At 33.3% G+C, this 16,450-nt stretch overlaps 1 protein-coding gene across 13 annotated transcripts in view; it reads left to right on the top strand.

Moving 5' to 3' along the window:
- Window positions 1-16,450, top strand: part of CHD9 (chromodomain helicase DNA binding protein 9) — a 243,873-nt gene that overhangs the window by 70,746 nt on the left and 156,677 nt on the right. For 8 of the 13 annotated variants that reach the window (XM_079907090.1, XM_079907082.1, XM_079907095.1 and 5 more), the window contains exons 2-3: window positions 4,073-4,181; window positions 8,070-9,692. In XM_079907090.1, the coding sequence (XP_079763216.1) occupies window positions 8,235-9,692 (1,458 nt within the window). In that variant the 5' untranslated portion in view covers window positions 4,073-4,181; window positions 8,070-8,234. Of the gene's footprint in view, window positions 1-448; window positions 4,182-8,069; window positions 9,693-16,450 lie in introns of those variants that run through there. The other 5 variants (XM_079907092.1, XM_079907094.1, XM_079907093.1 and 2 more) reach the window with 2 other exon arrangements.

The following is a 16,450-nucleotide window of genomic DNA, read 5'->3' as shown; positions in this document are numbered from 1 at the left end:
AGTTTTAGTTCCTAGGTTTATATCAACTCGAATTTAACCTTTCTAGTATTGCATTTCATCCTATTTTTTGAATAGGATGATCCCCCCCTCCCCCAGTTTATTAGGCTTACTTTGAAGTATATTTAAATTCATAATTTTTTGCAGTTTCATAGCATCTTCAGATTTGAGGTAGTTACTGTGAAATACTTAGATCAATTAATGATGTAGTATAGATTATCTATATGCCTATAAACCTTGTTGAAACTCACTAATAAGTAACTCTGAGGTACTACATTAAAGCCAAGAGTTCTCAAGTGCCAGGATTCATAAAATATCAAGATCAGAAGGAACTTTAAGTCTTACTAGTCAGTTACCGATATGCTGCTGGATTCCTCTTTACAAAATCTCTTTTGAGGTCTCAGTTAGCCTGTTTAAAATTTGAATATGTAACTTTAGTAATAAGGAACTCATTATCTTTGTCTTTGGATAGCTCTGTTTCAAATTCCTTTCTTACACTGAGCCAAAATAATTTCCCCTATAGTTTTCTGGTAACCTATCGTTCTAGATCTGCCATTTGGGGTCCTACAGATAGCATGAGTAATAGCGTGGAAAATGAACAATAGGGCATTATAGAAAGATAACAAGTAGATTGGTGTGATTAGATTGTAGAGGATATGGAGAGATGGTGGGGTGGTGACTGGAGATGAGAAAAAATTTGAAGGGCACATGGTCAGCATTAGGGAACAATAGGTTTCCTTTGACAAGTGACATCATCAAATCTCTGTTTCACAAAACTTAACTCTGGTCACAATGTGCACGATAGATTACAGTGGGGAAATAACTTTGGGCAGAAAGGTCGGTTTTATTTATACACTGCCATTATCCAAATAAAAAATGTAGGAGAAAGATTTTAGAAGAAAGATTGGTTTGGGACCTGTTGAGTTTATACTTATGGGGAAGTCCAGGAGGCAGCTGGAAAGATACTACTAGACATAAAAATTTTAAAGTTGTCAGCAGGTAGATGATAGAGGATGAGCTTACCCAGGGAGGATATCTAGACTGAGGCGAGGACTGAGGAGAGAAACTTTAAGAAGCATGGTTTCAAGTAACTTCACCAATCTACTTGCTGTCCTCTGAGTATGTCCCATTTTGTCTGTATTCTTCTTTAAATTAAACACTCAGGTGTGAATATTATACCCAGATTTGGTGTGACCAGCATAAGTGAATATAACATTTTGTTTAACCAGCATCCTGTTGATGGACATCTAGGCTGTATTCAGTCTTTTGCTGGAGCAAATAATGCTGCAATAAATAGCTGTATCTGCCATTTCAGTCATACATGAACATATTTATGGAATAAATTGTTAGAAGGGAATTTGTTCAGTCAAAGGGTATGTGCACTTGAAATCTTTATGGATATTGGCAAATTTCTCTCCTTAGAGATTTCACCATTTTAGACTTCACAGCGATCATACGAGAGTATTTTTTTCCAACAACTTCACTGATATGTGTTATTAGACTTTGGAATTGTTGTGAGTCTGATAGGTGAAAGATGGTATATCAGTATGGTTCTGATTGACATTCTCTTATTTTGAATGAGAATATGAACTGACTCTTGGTATCCTTTGCCCATTTTTTTATTAGGCTATTAGTATTTTGTAGGAAATCTTGATATATTTAAAAATGAGCACGTCAGGGAATTCCCTGGCTGTCCAGTGGTTAGGATGCTGCGCTTCCACTGCAGGGGGCTGGGTTTCAGTCCCTGGCTGGGGAAGATCCTGCAACCTACACCGCAAGGCCTTTTAAAAAAAAAGAGCACTTCATCAGTAAATGAGTTGCAGTATTTCTCAGTTTGCTACTTTTCTTTTGTAATCTAGTTTATGATTTTTTTTTTTTTTTTTTTTTTGGCCACGGCTTGCTGGATGTTAGTTTCCTGACAAGGGATTGAACCTGCACCTTTGGCAGTGAAAGCCACTTGACCACCAAGGAATTCCCTAATTTATGAATCTTTTCATAAAGTTATTTGTGTAATCTAATTAGTGATTCTTTCTTATTTCAGGGTGGTTTTACCTGGTTACTAGTATATTGTCACATAATTTATTAAGCTAGTAAATTCTGTACTATCTACCTGTCATGTACGTAGACGCACTATAGGAACCCTAGGGAAATTAGTAATATGGGACCAATAGTTGAAGGTTTATCCCTTTAACATTAAACTTTTATTTTAACCGTTTTAGATAAAATTTTTCCCATTTCAGTAAATGGGGAATATTTTGCCTATAGCTTTGAAAAGAGAAGCTTTAAGGGAGACATAAATCTTCAGGAATTTGAAGGATTGTCACAATTAGGTTTATTTTAAACAATCTCAAAGTAAATGCCTAGAAAGGAAGGAGGAAATTTGACTTGATGTAGAGAAGAACTTTCTAATAGGTATTCAAGCCTAGTTTGAATGCCTTAACAAGAGTTGTTTCTAGAAGTATACAGAACATTTTTTTTTTAAACAAAGAAATGGCAAACTCAAGTTTGCCAGCTTTTTATTTTGCCAAGTAAGAATATTCTTTTCTTTTTAATTTTAAAGATCTAATTGGCTTTATTAAATGATTCATGAATTGGGCAGCATCCCATCTAGCAAAGAGAGGAATTCCCAGGATATTCTTTAAAATGACTAATATCCTTGTCATTATCATTTAATTTTTTAAAATAATGTTTCTGGGTCCAACTTTAAGTGTTTTGGTCACTGTCATTGGAAGAGGTGATATTTGCTATCTAACAATAACTTCAAATGTTAGTAGCCACAGTAAAAATGTTAGTCAAGTGTTAAGCCAGAGAAGAAATTTTAATCGGTGAAATAGTTCCCTATTGCCTCTAGGATAAAGTCCACATTTCTTAACATGGCTAATAAAAGACCTGGATATCTGACTTCTGCTTGCCTCTCGACATCTCTCTATTGGGCTAATAGCATGCTCTGGCCACATTATGCTATTGAGTAGTTCCCAAAATGCCTTGTCCTGGCTCACCTCTGGGCATTTCTTTAGTGTTCCCTCTGTGCTCTTGCCAGTTTTAGGTACAATGCAAGAGAGTGAGGGGATTGTAAAAGACCTGTTCTCTACCCTGATAGAGGTTACAGCTTACGTGTAGAGTATTTTACCTTTCATCTTTGGAGCAGACAGGATTGTAGTTAATATTTTGTATAGTTACTTTTGTTCTTTGGGTTTTTTTTACAGATGAAAACAAAAAGTATGTGATCTTCTCAAGGTCATACAGCTAGAAGGTAGTAGAGCCAGGACTCAGGTCTAGTGTTTGTTTAAAGTATCATGTTCTTTCTAATTCCTGTGTAGTCATTCACTGATTTAGCAAAAATGTATTGCATGCCTACTATGCTAGGCAACATACTAAGGATACAAAGATTATAAAGGTGTTCCTTTTTTCCAAGGGTGTAGAGTCTGCTGGAGAGAAAAGGTAATATATTATCACAATGCAATATTATTTATTATTTATCATATGCACATTACTAGACAGGCTTGAGTAGGCAGAATCGTTCTATAGGAGATGAATCCTAAACTGAATTTTCTCCAGGTACAAATATGAAATAGCTATAAGTAGCTCATAAACAAAGTAAAAATTAATGTAGCAGAAATTTAATACTGTATAGAAATGTTGCAGACATGACTATAATAGAGGACTGAATAATTTGGTAGGGATCAATGGTTGTATTAAGTTGGAAAAGCTATTAATGTGTGGAAATTACTGGGAAGGCTAATTCATTTAGTCTCAAAATTATTGAGAGACTTAGAGAATATAGTAATGTCTTGGAGAAAAAGCAACTATTAGACACTAAGGAAAGTAAATTTACCATTGAAGTAAGTTTATATATATATATATATATATATTCTGTTATAGAACACATATTTAGAGGTCTTATTTTTACTCATATGACCCAGTTCAAATATCACCTCTTCTCTCTGCCTTTCCTGATCTTTTCCGGACATAATTAATTGCTATCCGATCTGTACTACCACAGTATAGTGATTTGTATACATCTCTGCTAAGACGTATATCATATTATTTGTTTATGTGTTTTCTTCCCCTCTAGATTATGAATTTTTTGAAGGCAGGGATTCTGTCCTATTGATAATTGAATCCATTTTATATGATCATCATCATGTTTGGCATCGGATGACTGTAGAAATGAAGATAGATAAGTAATTTGTTTTTGATTCTAAATACTTGTTTTAACTTTAGAAGAATTCTGTCCCCCAAATGTCTTAATTTAATGTACTTAATTGATAAGGCCCACTACAGCATTGCTCCAACTTGTATTTCCACCTTTATTTTCCACTTTTCTCCTTTTATATACTCTGCAGTGGTCATACAATTTCCTAAATATACTTCCTTCCTGCCTGCCATTTCTTTATTCCTGAATTCTTTGCCTGGCCTTTCCTTCCAATCCCTTTTCTAAGACCCCTTCAAATGCTAATTGTTCTAAGAAGCTTTTCCTGAATAACTTGCCAAGTATGCTCTCTTCTCTTTATAAATCACCTTATAGATAAACTTGTGCCTCTCAGGCCACGTTTATCATATTTTATTCAGTATATGACGTGCTTTTCTTGTGCCATTTACTCCTTATCTCCCCCATTTAGATTCTGAACTTCCTGAGGGCAGGGACTTTTGTAGTTTCTACAAAGCTGCTTTGGATGTAATGGACAGTCCATAAATATTTGCTTAATTTAATAGTTAAAATCGGACTGATGTGATGTTTTTATAAGGTTGGAAAATAGTACATTTACTAGAATGAAATAAGATGATAGCTCTTAAGAGGGGCTTAATTGATTAATCAATTAAGAAATTAATCAATTGTAGAATAAACTGTTCAAATCAGAAAAGATGACCATTTTTTTTAGATTTTATGGGCATGTTTTCATAGTTCACCTTTAGTTTCTATTTTTATAACTAAGGTTAATGACTTACATGTACCTTGTTGCATGTGAAATGTATATCTTCTTAGTATAGTAAGGTGTCTATATTCATTTCCCTCATTAGATGTTACTCTTCTGTTTGTACTTTTATAAAAGCACAAATATTGTATTATATTGGTAATGGTCTGTTTACTTGTCTGTATCCCCCTTCAGAGGTCAGTTATTCATCATCCTAGTGCCTAGAAGTTGTTTATCAATAAATGTTTGTTGGAAAAGTAGATAGCAAAATTGCTTTCTTAATTAAACTTTCTACTTCTCCCCATATTTTCGGTAGGCTTCGGGTTACATAAATGTAGAAAATACTTTGCTTTAGCATAATCTACCATAATGTACAAAAATTCAAAGACTATACCATTTCTTTCCTAAATGGAATATTACTGCTCTGATACATCATAAACGTATTTCCAGAACAGTGTTCTAAAAAACGTTTAACTATTTCTTAAGAATAAAACAAATGTACAAGCCTGTAGTACACAGTATAAATTCAGAATGTTTTATATTTTATGTTCACTGTTATCAGAATAATTAAGAATATATGAACTAAAGTCATATGCTTCAGATAATTTACCTTCAGCATTCGATTGGGCAGTAGTTTTTTGTAGTACTGGGTTCTGAACTCTTGAAGTAATACATTCTGAATATTCAGGAAATTAATTCTAAGATACATATTTTTTCTACTTTTAATATCTCTGATATCAGGATGTGTCTCAGTCACTGTCTGCCCGGTGGCTGTCAGGAAGTAGTTGTCATTGCCTTTGTGTACAAAAAATTAGTCATAGATTTTACATTGCCATCACTTCAGCTGGGCTATGTACATCAGTACTATACATGTTTAATTACTTAAAATGTCTCTAAAAAGATACACTATTATTCAGCTTCAAAAAAAAGTTGTTGATTATGCAGAGGGGCACAGAGACAGAGTAGCAGAGCATAAATTTAATATTAATGGAGCAAATATTTGTTGTTGAAGAAATGACAGCAATTCTACATTTTCTTACAGAGCAACAGTCAGGTATTTATGGACCAAAAAGAGTACTTCATGGGAGAGGAAATTCTCAAATCGTTTGGAATAAGTCTAAGTCTAAAAATGTTCTTAAAAGTTATTTCACAGATTATAAAATAAAAATTCAAAGTGGTATAATGTCATAGTTTATTTCTTCATGTTACATCAGCTAATAATGTACTTTGTATTTGATAACATACTGGATTTGGTAACCTCCATTGTAATTCTTCTTTTTTCCTCTTGGTAAATAATCATACGTCCATTAAAAAATATATAGGACGTTGCTTTTCTGACTATTGGGTTAGGTATACATAGATGTTCCCTTGTCTAGAGTCTATAGCTAAATATAAGGTATGTTCCAGAGAAGTGACTTAACCTACTTTATTATTATTATTATTTTGGTTAATGCTATGTTCAGTTCAGAACATATAGTACTCTATCTGCTTTGTCTCACAATTATAAAATCTGGAAAAATAATTTCTTTTTTTCTGCATTTGTACCTTTTTTAAAATTATATGTTTGTTAAAGCATTTGTATACCATTGTGATTGATAAGTCCATTTCTAGGTAAAATTAATATAGATTTTGGTAGTTTTTCCTTCTCAGAATTTTTCAGAAGTATTTCTTCATTTAAATAGTGAACAGACGTTTTGTTTAGGATATTTATATTTTCTAAAACGGACCTCCCAAAATAGAAGTTCTGGAAAAGTTTCTTAGACCTCTGCTAATTTTTGAATAAACTAATATGTAGAGAAGCAAGTATCTCCATTTGTGGTTCTCTGTGTAAGACAGTGGGGGCAGAACCCTAAATTACCTTTGTTGAAAATGTTTGGAATGAGTCCAGCCTGGAACAAAATTAGCCAGCCATTTCATATTAGATTAGCAAGTAACCTATTAGATCCTTTCCACACATAAATTGTATGTATGTATATGAGGTGTGTGTGTGTATAAATGTTACCATTTTTTTCTCTTGATATTATCGTAAGATTAATTTATTGCTTAGCTTAAGCTACTGTTTGTTTTTGCCTCAGCTTGATTATCAATACACTTTATTTGCACAGTTTAGTAGCTATAATAAGCAACGGATTATTCCAAATGATTTAATGGTGGGCCTCTTAGGGATAGAGTAACGAATATAACTGTTAACAGAAAGGTGCTTGGTTTTGCTACACAGATGTCTAAATCAGTTGGCTGTCAGTAGGCTGATCTTCCATGGTAGATGAACAAGAGGACCATGGTGGCAATATATTGCAACATCCCCAACATAGCACATGTCTGTGTTGTCTTCAGCTGACCAGATGGCTAACTTTTATCTCATTTAGGGCCAGCTTATCATGACCTCATACAGTTGCTCTTCTTGATGTAGTTCCACATATACCATATGAAATAGTAGCTTTATCTGCTCAAGAGGTCTAGAGCAAAAGATCACAGCATATTTGCTAATCTAAGAGGATTCTGATGTCAGTTATCTTAGCAAGACATAACATTAAAATGTAATACATATATATTTTATACATGCTAGAGCTGCTGGGGAGTGATGGCCATTTCATGGTATGGGAGAGAGTCTGACATTCCATTCTCAAGTTTACTTTACATTCTGTCATTATAACATGTGAACTTCAAAATGAAGTAATATACATCATTACTTTTAAATGTATATAGTCATGTCCCCGTACTAGAAATTTTTTCCTTGTAGGGAATGTATATACATATATAAATAAATAGATCTTTATTGGAGTATAATTGCTTTACAATACTGTGTTAGTTTATGTTGCACAACAAAGCGAATCAGCCATATGCATACACATGTCCCCACATCTCCCTCTTGAGCCTCCCTCCCGTCCTCCCTGTCCCAGCCCTGTCCCGGTCGTCATAAAGCACTGAGCCGATCTCCCTGTGCTCTGCTGCTGCTTCCCACCAGCCAACTATTCTACATTCGGTAGTGTATATATGTCGATTCCTTGTAAGGAATATTAATGAGCTATTTGCAATGAATTACTCTACCAAAACATACTGTACACTGAGATTTTATGTTTTTTAAATCATATGTAAACTTTGTTTGTAAAACTTTAATGAATATTCATTATCAAACTTTTTGTTCTTATTTCCTAGGATTCTGACACTTCCTGACATGTCGTTATCTAGAGCAATAATGAACATTGACCTGTTTCGGATTAGTTGATGACCTTTGGAAATGATCCATTAATATCTACTACAGAGAAGCTGAATATACTCCATTTGGAGTGAACAGCCCAGTTTGTTATTGAATTTTTCAAGATGACAGATCCAATGATGGACTTTTTTGATGATGCCAATCTGTTTGGTGAGACCTTAGAAGGTTTGTCAGATGATGCATTTGTACAACCAGGACCTGTTTCACTAGTTGATGAATTGAACTTGGGTGCAGAATTTGAACCTTTGCACATAGACTCACTGAACCATGTTCAAGGTACTCCAACACATCAGAAGATGACTGATTATGAACAGTTAAATCAGTTTGATTCAATGAAATTTCACCAAGTTAATCAGTCTTTTGGTAGCCCAGCTGAACATGTGTTATCTCCACACTCTCAGTTTAACTGTTCTCCGATCCACCCTCAGAACCAGCCCAATGGTTTGTTTCCAGATGTAGCAGATGGCAGTCCAATGTGGGGCCATCAGACAGCTACTAGCATTTCAAGTCAAAATGGGTCTCCTTTTCACCAACAAGGACATTCTCACTCTATGCATCAAACTAAAAGCTTTGTGGCACACCATGACTTTGCCTTATTTCAGGCCAATGAACAACAAACACAGTGCACTTCGCTACGCTCACAACAAAACAGAAATAATCTTAACCCAGGGCAAAATTCTCTTAGCCAGTCTAAAAATTTTATGGATGTTAATGTTTCTGGTCCACACAGAGTCAGTGTTAACCATCCACCACAAATTAATAATGCATCTACTTCACAGCAGTCCCTTTCGATGCAGCAATTTTCTCAAACGTCAAATCCTTCAGTACACTTCCTGAAGTGTAGCAATCATCAAGAAGGAAATTTTAATGGACCTTCTCCAAATATGACTTCTTGTTCTGTCAGTAATTCACAGCAGTTTTCTTCACATTATTCCTTTTCCAGTAATCATGTGTCACCAAATAGTCTTCTTCAGTCCTCTGCAGTTCTTGCACCTAATCATACAAATCAGACTTTATCTGATTTTACTGGGAGTAATTCCTTTTCACCTCATAGGGGAATCAAGCAAGAATCGACTCAGCATATGCTAAATCCCAATACATCGCTGCATTCAAATAACTTCCAAATGTTGCATTCATCACATCCTCAGGGTAATTACAGCAATTCAAAATTATCTCCTGTTCACATGAACTTCCCGGATCCTGTTGACTCAGGAACTCAAATGGGCCATTTCAATGATCATGTAGAAACTAACGGCTTTTCATCTTTAGAAGAGAATTTACTTCATCAAGTGGAATCTCAAACTGAGCCGTTCACAGGACTTGACCCAGAAGACCTCCTTCAGGAGGGTCTCCTTCCCCAATTTGATGAGTCAGCATTTGGACAAGATAATTCAAGTCATGTTTTAGATCATGACCTTGATCGGCAATTTAATTCACATCTCGTAACACGGCCTTCTGATATGGCTCAAACTCAGTTGCATACTCAGGCTCGGAGTTGGCATTCATCACTTTCTAATCATCAGCATTTACATGACAGAAATCGCCTATGTTTACAGCGACAGGTATGTAGCTCTAATTTTGGTGGTTTGGGGTGGGGTGAGTTTTTACTCATTGAGTTAATTTCATATGAGACATATTCAGAATTTCTCAAACTCAGTCATTCTGTCAGGTGAATGTATATTTTGATAAAGGTTTCTATTTTCAGTAGTCTCATATTTGAAAGTTTCATTCATTGATGTGCTCAAAGCAATAGACTTCTATATTTAGAAAATTATAAGGTATTAAGACGTCTGTTGTAACTTTCAATTCTGATTGCCTTTAACAGAAAGATTTATTATCAAAAACAAACAAAAACTTAACCATAATTAAAAGGAAAACAATAGATTGGGAACATTTTGTTGCAAATATAATGGGTGTAGAGTTAATATTCCTATAAAAAACTCATATAATTTGATAATATCTCAGTTGATAATTGGTTAAAACATAAAAGCTGAAATTCACAGAAATTGGAAGTAGAATTAGTAAACATAACGTTCAGAATAATATGCAACTTTAGTAATAACTCAGTTGCAGTGTGGTTTCATTTTTACGTACTAGAAAAAAATTTGTTTTTGTTTAATAGACTTTATTTTTTTGTGAGCAATCTTTTTTTTTTTCATCTTTATTGGAGTATAATTGCTTTACAATGGTGTGCTAGTTTCTGCTTTATAACAAAGTGAATCAGTTATACATATACATATGTTCCCATATCTCTTCCACTTGCGTCTCCCTCCCTCCCATCCTCCCTATCCCACCCCTCTAGGTGGTCACAAAGCACCGAGCTGATCTCCCTGTGCTATACGGCTGCTTCCCACTAGCTATCTATTTTACGTTTGGTAGTGTATATATGTCCATGCCACTCTCTCGCTTTGTCACAGCTTACCCTTCCCCCTCCCCAGAAAAAATTTTTTAATTTTGATGCTTAACACTGGCAAATTTATGGCGAAATTGGAACTTTTACATAGCTTTGTAATTGATACAGATATTTTGGAAAGCAATTTGGTGGCATGTTTGAGTATACAAATACTTTATTACAATAACCCAAACATAGCAAAAGTAATATACCCAAAGGTATTTATCTTGCTGTATCTATAAGGGAAAATTGGAAACAGCACAGTTTGTTATCATATCCGTATTAGATGGACTATTATAGGCATTAAAAAGACTTTGATAATACGTTAGTGATAGGGGAAAAGCATAATTCAAAATTAAGATCACAGTAAAGTGGTTAAGAGTACAGGCTTTGGTTCCAGACTACAGGGGTTAGAATCTTGGCTCATGTTACTTATTTGGTGCATGACTTTTAGCTATTTAATAATTCCTATGCATCTCATTTGCTTCATCTTTAAATAAGGAAAATAAAAGGGCTTTGATAAGGATGAAGAGAGTTGTAACATGTAAAAGTGCTTAAAACCATGCCTAGCATATAATAAGCACTTAATAAATGTTTTTATAAGTATAAATTTAATTTTTTAATTAAATTAAATTAAAATTATAATTTTTCATAGCAGTATGAAAATATACATATGAAAAATACTCAAAGGAAATAGATTATTTTAGGGTAGTGCAATTACACTTTCCTTTGTTTTTTATAGCTTTTGTCATGTGAATGTATTACTTTAAAAATTTTTTTAAATGTATTTAATGCAATATTTTTATCATTTTTCTGAAAGTTTGTTGTTAAATTAAAGATTTATAAAACGCTTCAGTACGTTGTTTACTTGTGAGATTTGGAGGACAATGAAGTATACCATGGTTCTTGAAACTAAGTATTTAGGAACCATTTTTGAAGTGTTTGAAAAAGATAAAATCTTTTTCTTTTCCTTTGGGAATCATGATATTTTCAGTACAGCTTTTGAATTGTCTAGATAGATTTAAGATATTTAAAAGGGACTTGTAAACTCTCCTCCTCCCCTTCTTTTTGTGGCCTGAATATAATAATATTATGATTTTGCTCCCTCTGCTGGAAGAGGATCAAGCATCTTAGTTAGAAGGACCCTGGGGAAAAACCTCTACTGATTGAACCTAGGGTCATCTATCTACTTTTTATGTAGGTATCTGTCTACCTTGACTAATTAATTTGTCCAGCATATAATTGAAGTTATAAAATCTGAAATTTATTAACTTCTTTTCTTAATTGTATTTTTCTGAGGATTTTTTTTTTTAATTCATGTTTTCCTAAACATGTTCTACGAGCTTTAAAAAGAAGTACAGTTTCCCTTTTATAGATTTGGAATGAATGGAGGATAATTATAAATATCTAAAGTAGTCCCTAATACTAATATCTAGATATTAGTACTAAACTTAATACTAATATTTAGGTATCAGTACTTAGTACCATCTGAGAGAAACTTTTTTCAGACCCAACAGCAGCAGCTTTTAATAAATCATCTTATCTACACTGATACATTCATAAGGTTTTATTTAAATCTACTCACCTTTTTGTTTCAGAGTTTGTTTTGTTTTACTAACTTCTTATTCTTTTTGTTACATGTTTAAAAACTGATAAAGGGCAGCTGGCTTTGAATACTTATCTGACTTATTGAAAGTCTGTTCTCAAGTTTCCTATTATTTCTTAGTGTTAAGACTTAGAGTTGGACATTTTTCATTGTCGGGATGAAGAATAGAGATGGATTGGTAGAGAAGGTAGGAGATTGATTATGATTAATATGGATTTCATATAGGTGTTATATGTACAGAATTATGTCAGATATCCTAAATATGTGAAATTTAAATTATTTAATATTTATAATTTATGACAAATTGTGGCAGAGCATATAAGTCTTTTATCTGTGTAATTTTTGGCATTTTCTGAACAGTTATGGTTACGACGTAGACAGAATGTTACACTATTACAGTTTTCCCCAGGTTCTATGAAAAGAATTTTTTTCCTAGGTTTTTTTTTTTTTTTTTTAACTCTCTTAAACGTAGTAATTTCATTTCAGACTAAATTAGCATTGTTAAATATGTGTATAGAATAAAGTGGTATAATTTTTGGTTTATCAAAACTTTAAAAAAGGACACATATTGTTATAGCCAAAATAAGATATTTATTAATCTACTGTTTGAAAACTCACGGATGGCTCTCTATTTAGAATTTTAGAAAGCTTCACTGAGAATATTGGATATGTAAAGAATATTTCTAAGCCTTGCTTTTTATTATTCCCCAACTGAGGTAGGGTGTTTGTGGATATAATTTCAAATGTCTTAGAGTCTGTGTCAATCATTAAAAACAGTGAATATTGCTGAGAACATTTCTTATATAATTGACTCTAGAATTTTACCATTTAAAAAAGAGAAGAGAAAAAAGGTGAGAAGCAACAGGAAGTGTTTCTAAATGTAAATACTCACAAACCATAATAGAGAAATACTAGCTTATTTTCATCTCTAACTTTTATAGCAAAGGAATTTTGAGAGAATAATACTATCAACTTTTCATTGCTCTTTTATGACATACTGCTATTTTGTAACACAAAATCTTTCATTTTTGTCTTCTTATTTGTAAAGTGGAAACACTCTATGGAGCAGTGTGCGATCTCTCAATATTTGTAAATTAAATTTACTGTAAAAGTTCTACAGCAGTGAAAGATATGTGGGATAGCTAAAATAGCAATCAACACAGGAGATAGAATTTTATGATGTATATAATTGTACATAATTCCTTGTTGGCTTTTGTATTCTGATGAATTTATTACTTTATTTAATACCTTGAATTTTTATTTTTTTTCCCCTGAAGGTAGGGAAACTTATTTATTAGTTTAAAAAAAAGAAACTTAGAGAAAGGTTAGAACAGCCAATGTAAGGAACATTTTAAAATATTGGATTTTTGAGAATTCCCTGGCAGTCCATTGGTTAGGACTCCTCGCTTTCACTGCAGGGGGCACGGGTTCAGTCCCTGGTCAGGGAACTGAGATCCCACAAGCCACTCGGTGCGGCCAGATAAATAAATAATAAAATACTGGATTTAAAAAAAAAAAAAAAAAAAAAATACTGGATTTTTTTCTGATGAAAAATTTAATACATAATCATTATTTTAAAATTGGACCACAGAGAACAGATGAAAAATGAGTTACTTGTAATATCACTATATCCCTGTTGACATTTTGTTGTATAAGTTTTCAGTGAGACCTGTTGTCTGTCTCTTCCCTGTCCTCCACCTACATATTTTTGCATTTTTAAGAAACAAGGTCGAGATCACATAGTTTATGCTGTTTGGCAAATTGCTTTTTTAACCTTCCAATTAATATGTTGCAGACATTTTTCATGTCATAAAATATTTTTCTGAAAATGAATTTGAATGGCTAAAAGTTTGCCATATTGTAAGGTTGCTAAATACCTTATAACAGTAAAGTTATTATTGAGATCTGGAAAAATCTGAATCAAGGTAATTAAAATATGTTTATATTTTTGTTGTGTTTATTACCATAATAGTTCAATTTAAAGTAGGTACAGAGTAGTAAGCAAAAATTAGGATAACTAGCACTATGATAGAGCACTATGTTTGTGCCACTGTTGTAAATACTTAACATATGTTATTAACACATTGATCTTTCACAACAGTCCTTTTATTTGGAGTCAGTTATTTCCTTCAGTTTCCACAGGAGGAAACTGAGGTACAGAAAAGTTAAGTAATATACCGCAAGTTACACAGCCAATGTAGAGACAACCAGTGGCCAGACTGGATTCAAATCAGATTTGACTCCATTATATATGGTCTTAACTACTTTCACTTACTTCAAAGTATACTATTAATGCAGTGTAATGTATAACAATAATATACTAAATGATTTCTCGCTTCTCACCTCACCCTCCACCCCTTTAAAAATCTACCTTACTGATGAGGCAGAAACTTGCTTTAGAATCTTTAAGTGGAGAAGACCATTCATCTCATGTTTTCTGGCAGATAGTTTGTTCATTATCAGAGGGAAAAACAACGCCAAAACAACAAAGAACAAAAGTAAAGTGAAATAACTGTTGCTTGCAAAAGTGTTTTGACATTTTTAAAATAAGATTGTGTTTAAGATGATAACAAATGCCCTAAAAGTAAACCTGATAATTATCTTCAGATGTTTGAAGGACTTTAGAGGTCAGAATTGGGTCTACTAAGTGGAAGTCACAGAAAAACAGATTAGTATAAGGAAGTTTGAAGTAAAGCTCTTTCACTGAAAGTAGGGAGATGGAATGGCTCAGATGTGTCACAGAAGGAATTCCTGCAGTGGGTGGAAAATGGACTAAATTGGTAGGTTCTTTTCAACTCTTAAGATTCTATGGTTGTTAATTTTGGGTTTCTTTGTAAGATATATCATTCATATTGCCTGTTTAGCTCCTGAGTGGCAATTACAAATAAGGAAGAAAGGTAAGGAAATGTGACAAGTTCTCTGCTATCCAGGAACATCAGGGAATTATTTATCATAGATGGGTAAATTTTCCAGATAGTTGAAATGTATTCTATTAAGCATCAAAATCTTTAATTATATGGCTCCCTGCCCCCCCACCCCCTCCAAGGGTGATGGTGATGGTGGTAGAATGATCAGTTAGGAAAAGATGAAAAGAAATCTTAGATTTTTATAGGGAGGTCTTGTATGTTCAAATTTGTTATGGTTATTGTTACACCTCCAGGAATCACCCTCACTTAAGTAAGAATTTACTGGAACACATAAGATATTTGAAAGTTATCTTAATCAGAAGCACAGCTGATTTTGCCTGTAAGTGAAATTGTTATGGAAAAAAAAGGAGGAAAACCTCTCTAAAACTAAATGTAAACCTAAAGCAAGGAACTTGCTATACTTTGCTCATACCCTTTGAATTCAGAGGATCCCAAGCTCTTTGCTAGTTTTTTTGGTTTTTTGGTTTTGGGTTTTGGGGTTTTTTTTTTTTTAATAGTCATAACTTTTCCACATCAAAAAATCAACAGATAACGAATAATTTAAAAACTTGTCACTCTGCTTATGCATAATTTAAATTTTTATAAAGTAACATCCCTCTGTTTATCAGAATTTGTTTAAATCTTTATGCATTTGGCAAGGTATTGCTTATAAGAAGTTTCAAAATTCTTTGCTGTCAAAACCAAAACACAAAATAGAAATTCTATGCAGGAATTTCCCTTTTAGTTGCTTTTTTTCAGTTATAGTGGACTAGTTTTTGACATTTCTGTCAAATCTTCTAGATTAAAATGTTCTGTTTGGACTGGGAATTTCTGGAATATTAGCTAGTTCTAAAATATGATCTTAATTATTAAACTGTGTACTATATTGTAGAAGGATTGATCTCTGCATTGAGTAACAGAAACTCTAGTTGTTAACAGTAGCTTTAAGGCTGTTGACTTCTGACATGCATACTTAAGGGTGAGAGGTGAACAGGAAGTGAATTCCAGGGGTGGGGAAGAGGCGGCAGTTGGTGAGAAATAGTGCAGTGTGTGAAGCGCATGAGATTCAAGCCAAACTTCAAAGTAGGTCTAACAAAGTTTTGTTGTATTTAAGTCTTTTTTTTTTTTACCCTTGCTATTTTTTTAAGTTGAAGTATGGTTGATGTATATAAGTTACAGGTGTATATTGTATTTAATTTTATTGATGAGGTGCACTCCCAAATACCTTAGGACCACTCAGTCATTTACTTATCATTATTAATATCTGAAATTGAAAAAAAATGTGTTAGGGGCTACTGAGCCATCAAACTTTATTCCTATTACGATAATATGAATACACAGTTGTTTTGGAGTACTTAAATATGGGAGATCAGGTTTGTTTGGGTAATTGGACTGAAATGATTTTAAATTAAGGAA

This window comes from Stenella coeruleoalba (assembly GCF_951394435.1).
Source record: "Stenella coeruleoalba genome assembly, chromosome: 20".
In the NCBI taxonomy this organism is placed as follows: domain Eukaryota; kingdom Metazoa; phylum Chordata; class Mammalia; order Artiodactyla; family Delphinidae; genus Stenella; species Stenella coeruleoalba.
This window is presented reverse-complemented; position numbering and strand designations above follow the sequence as displayed.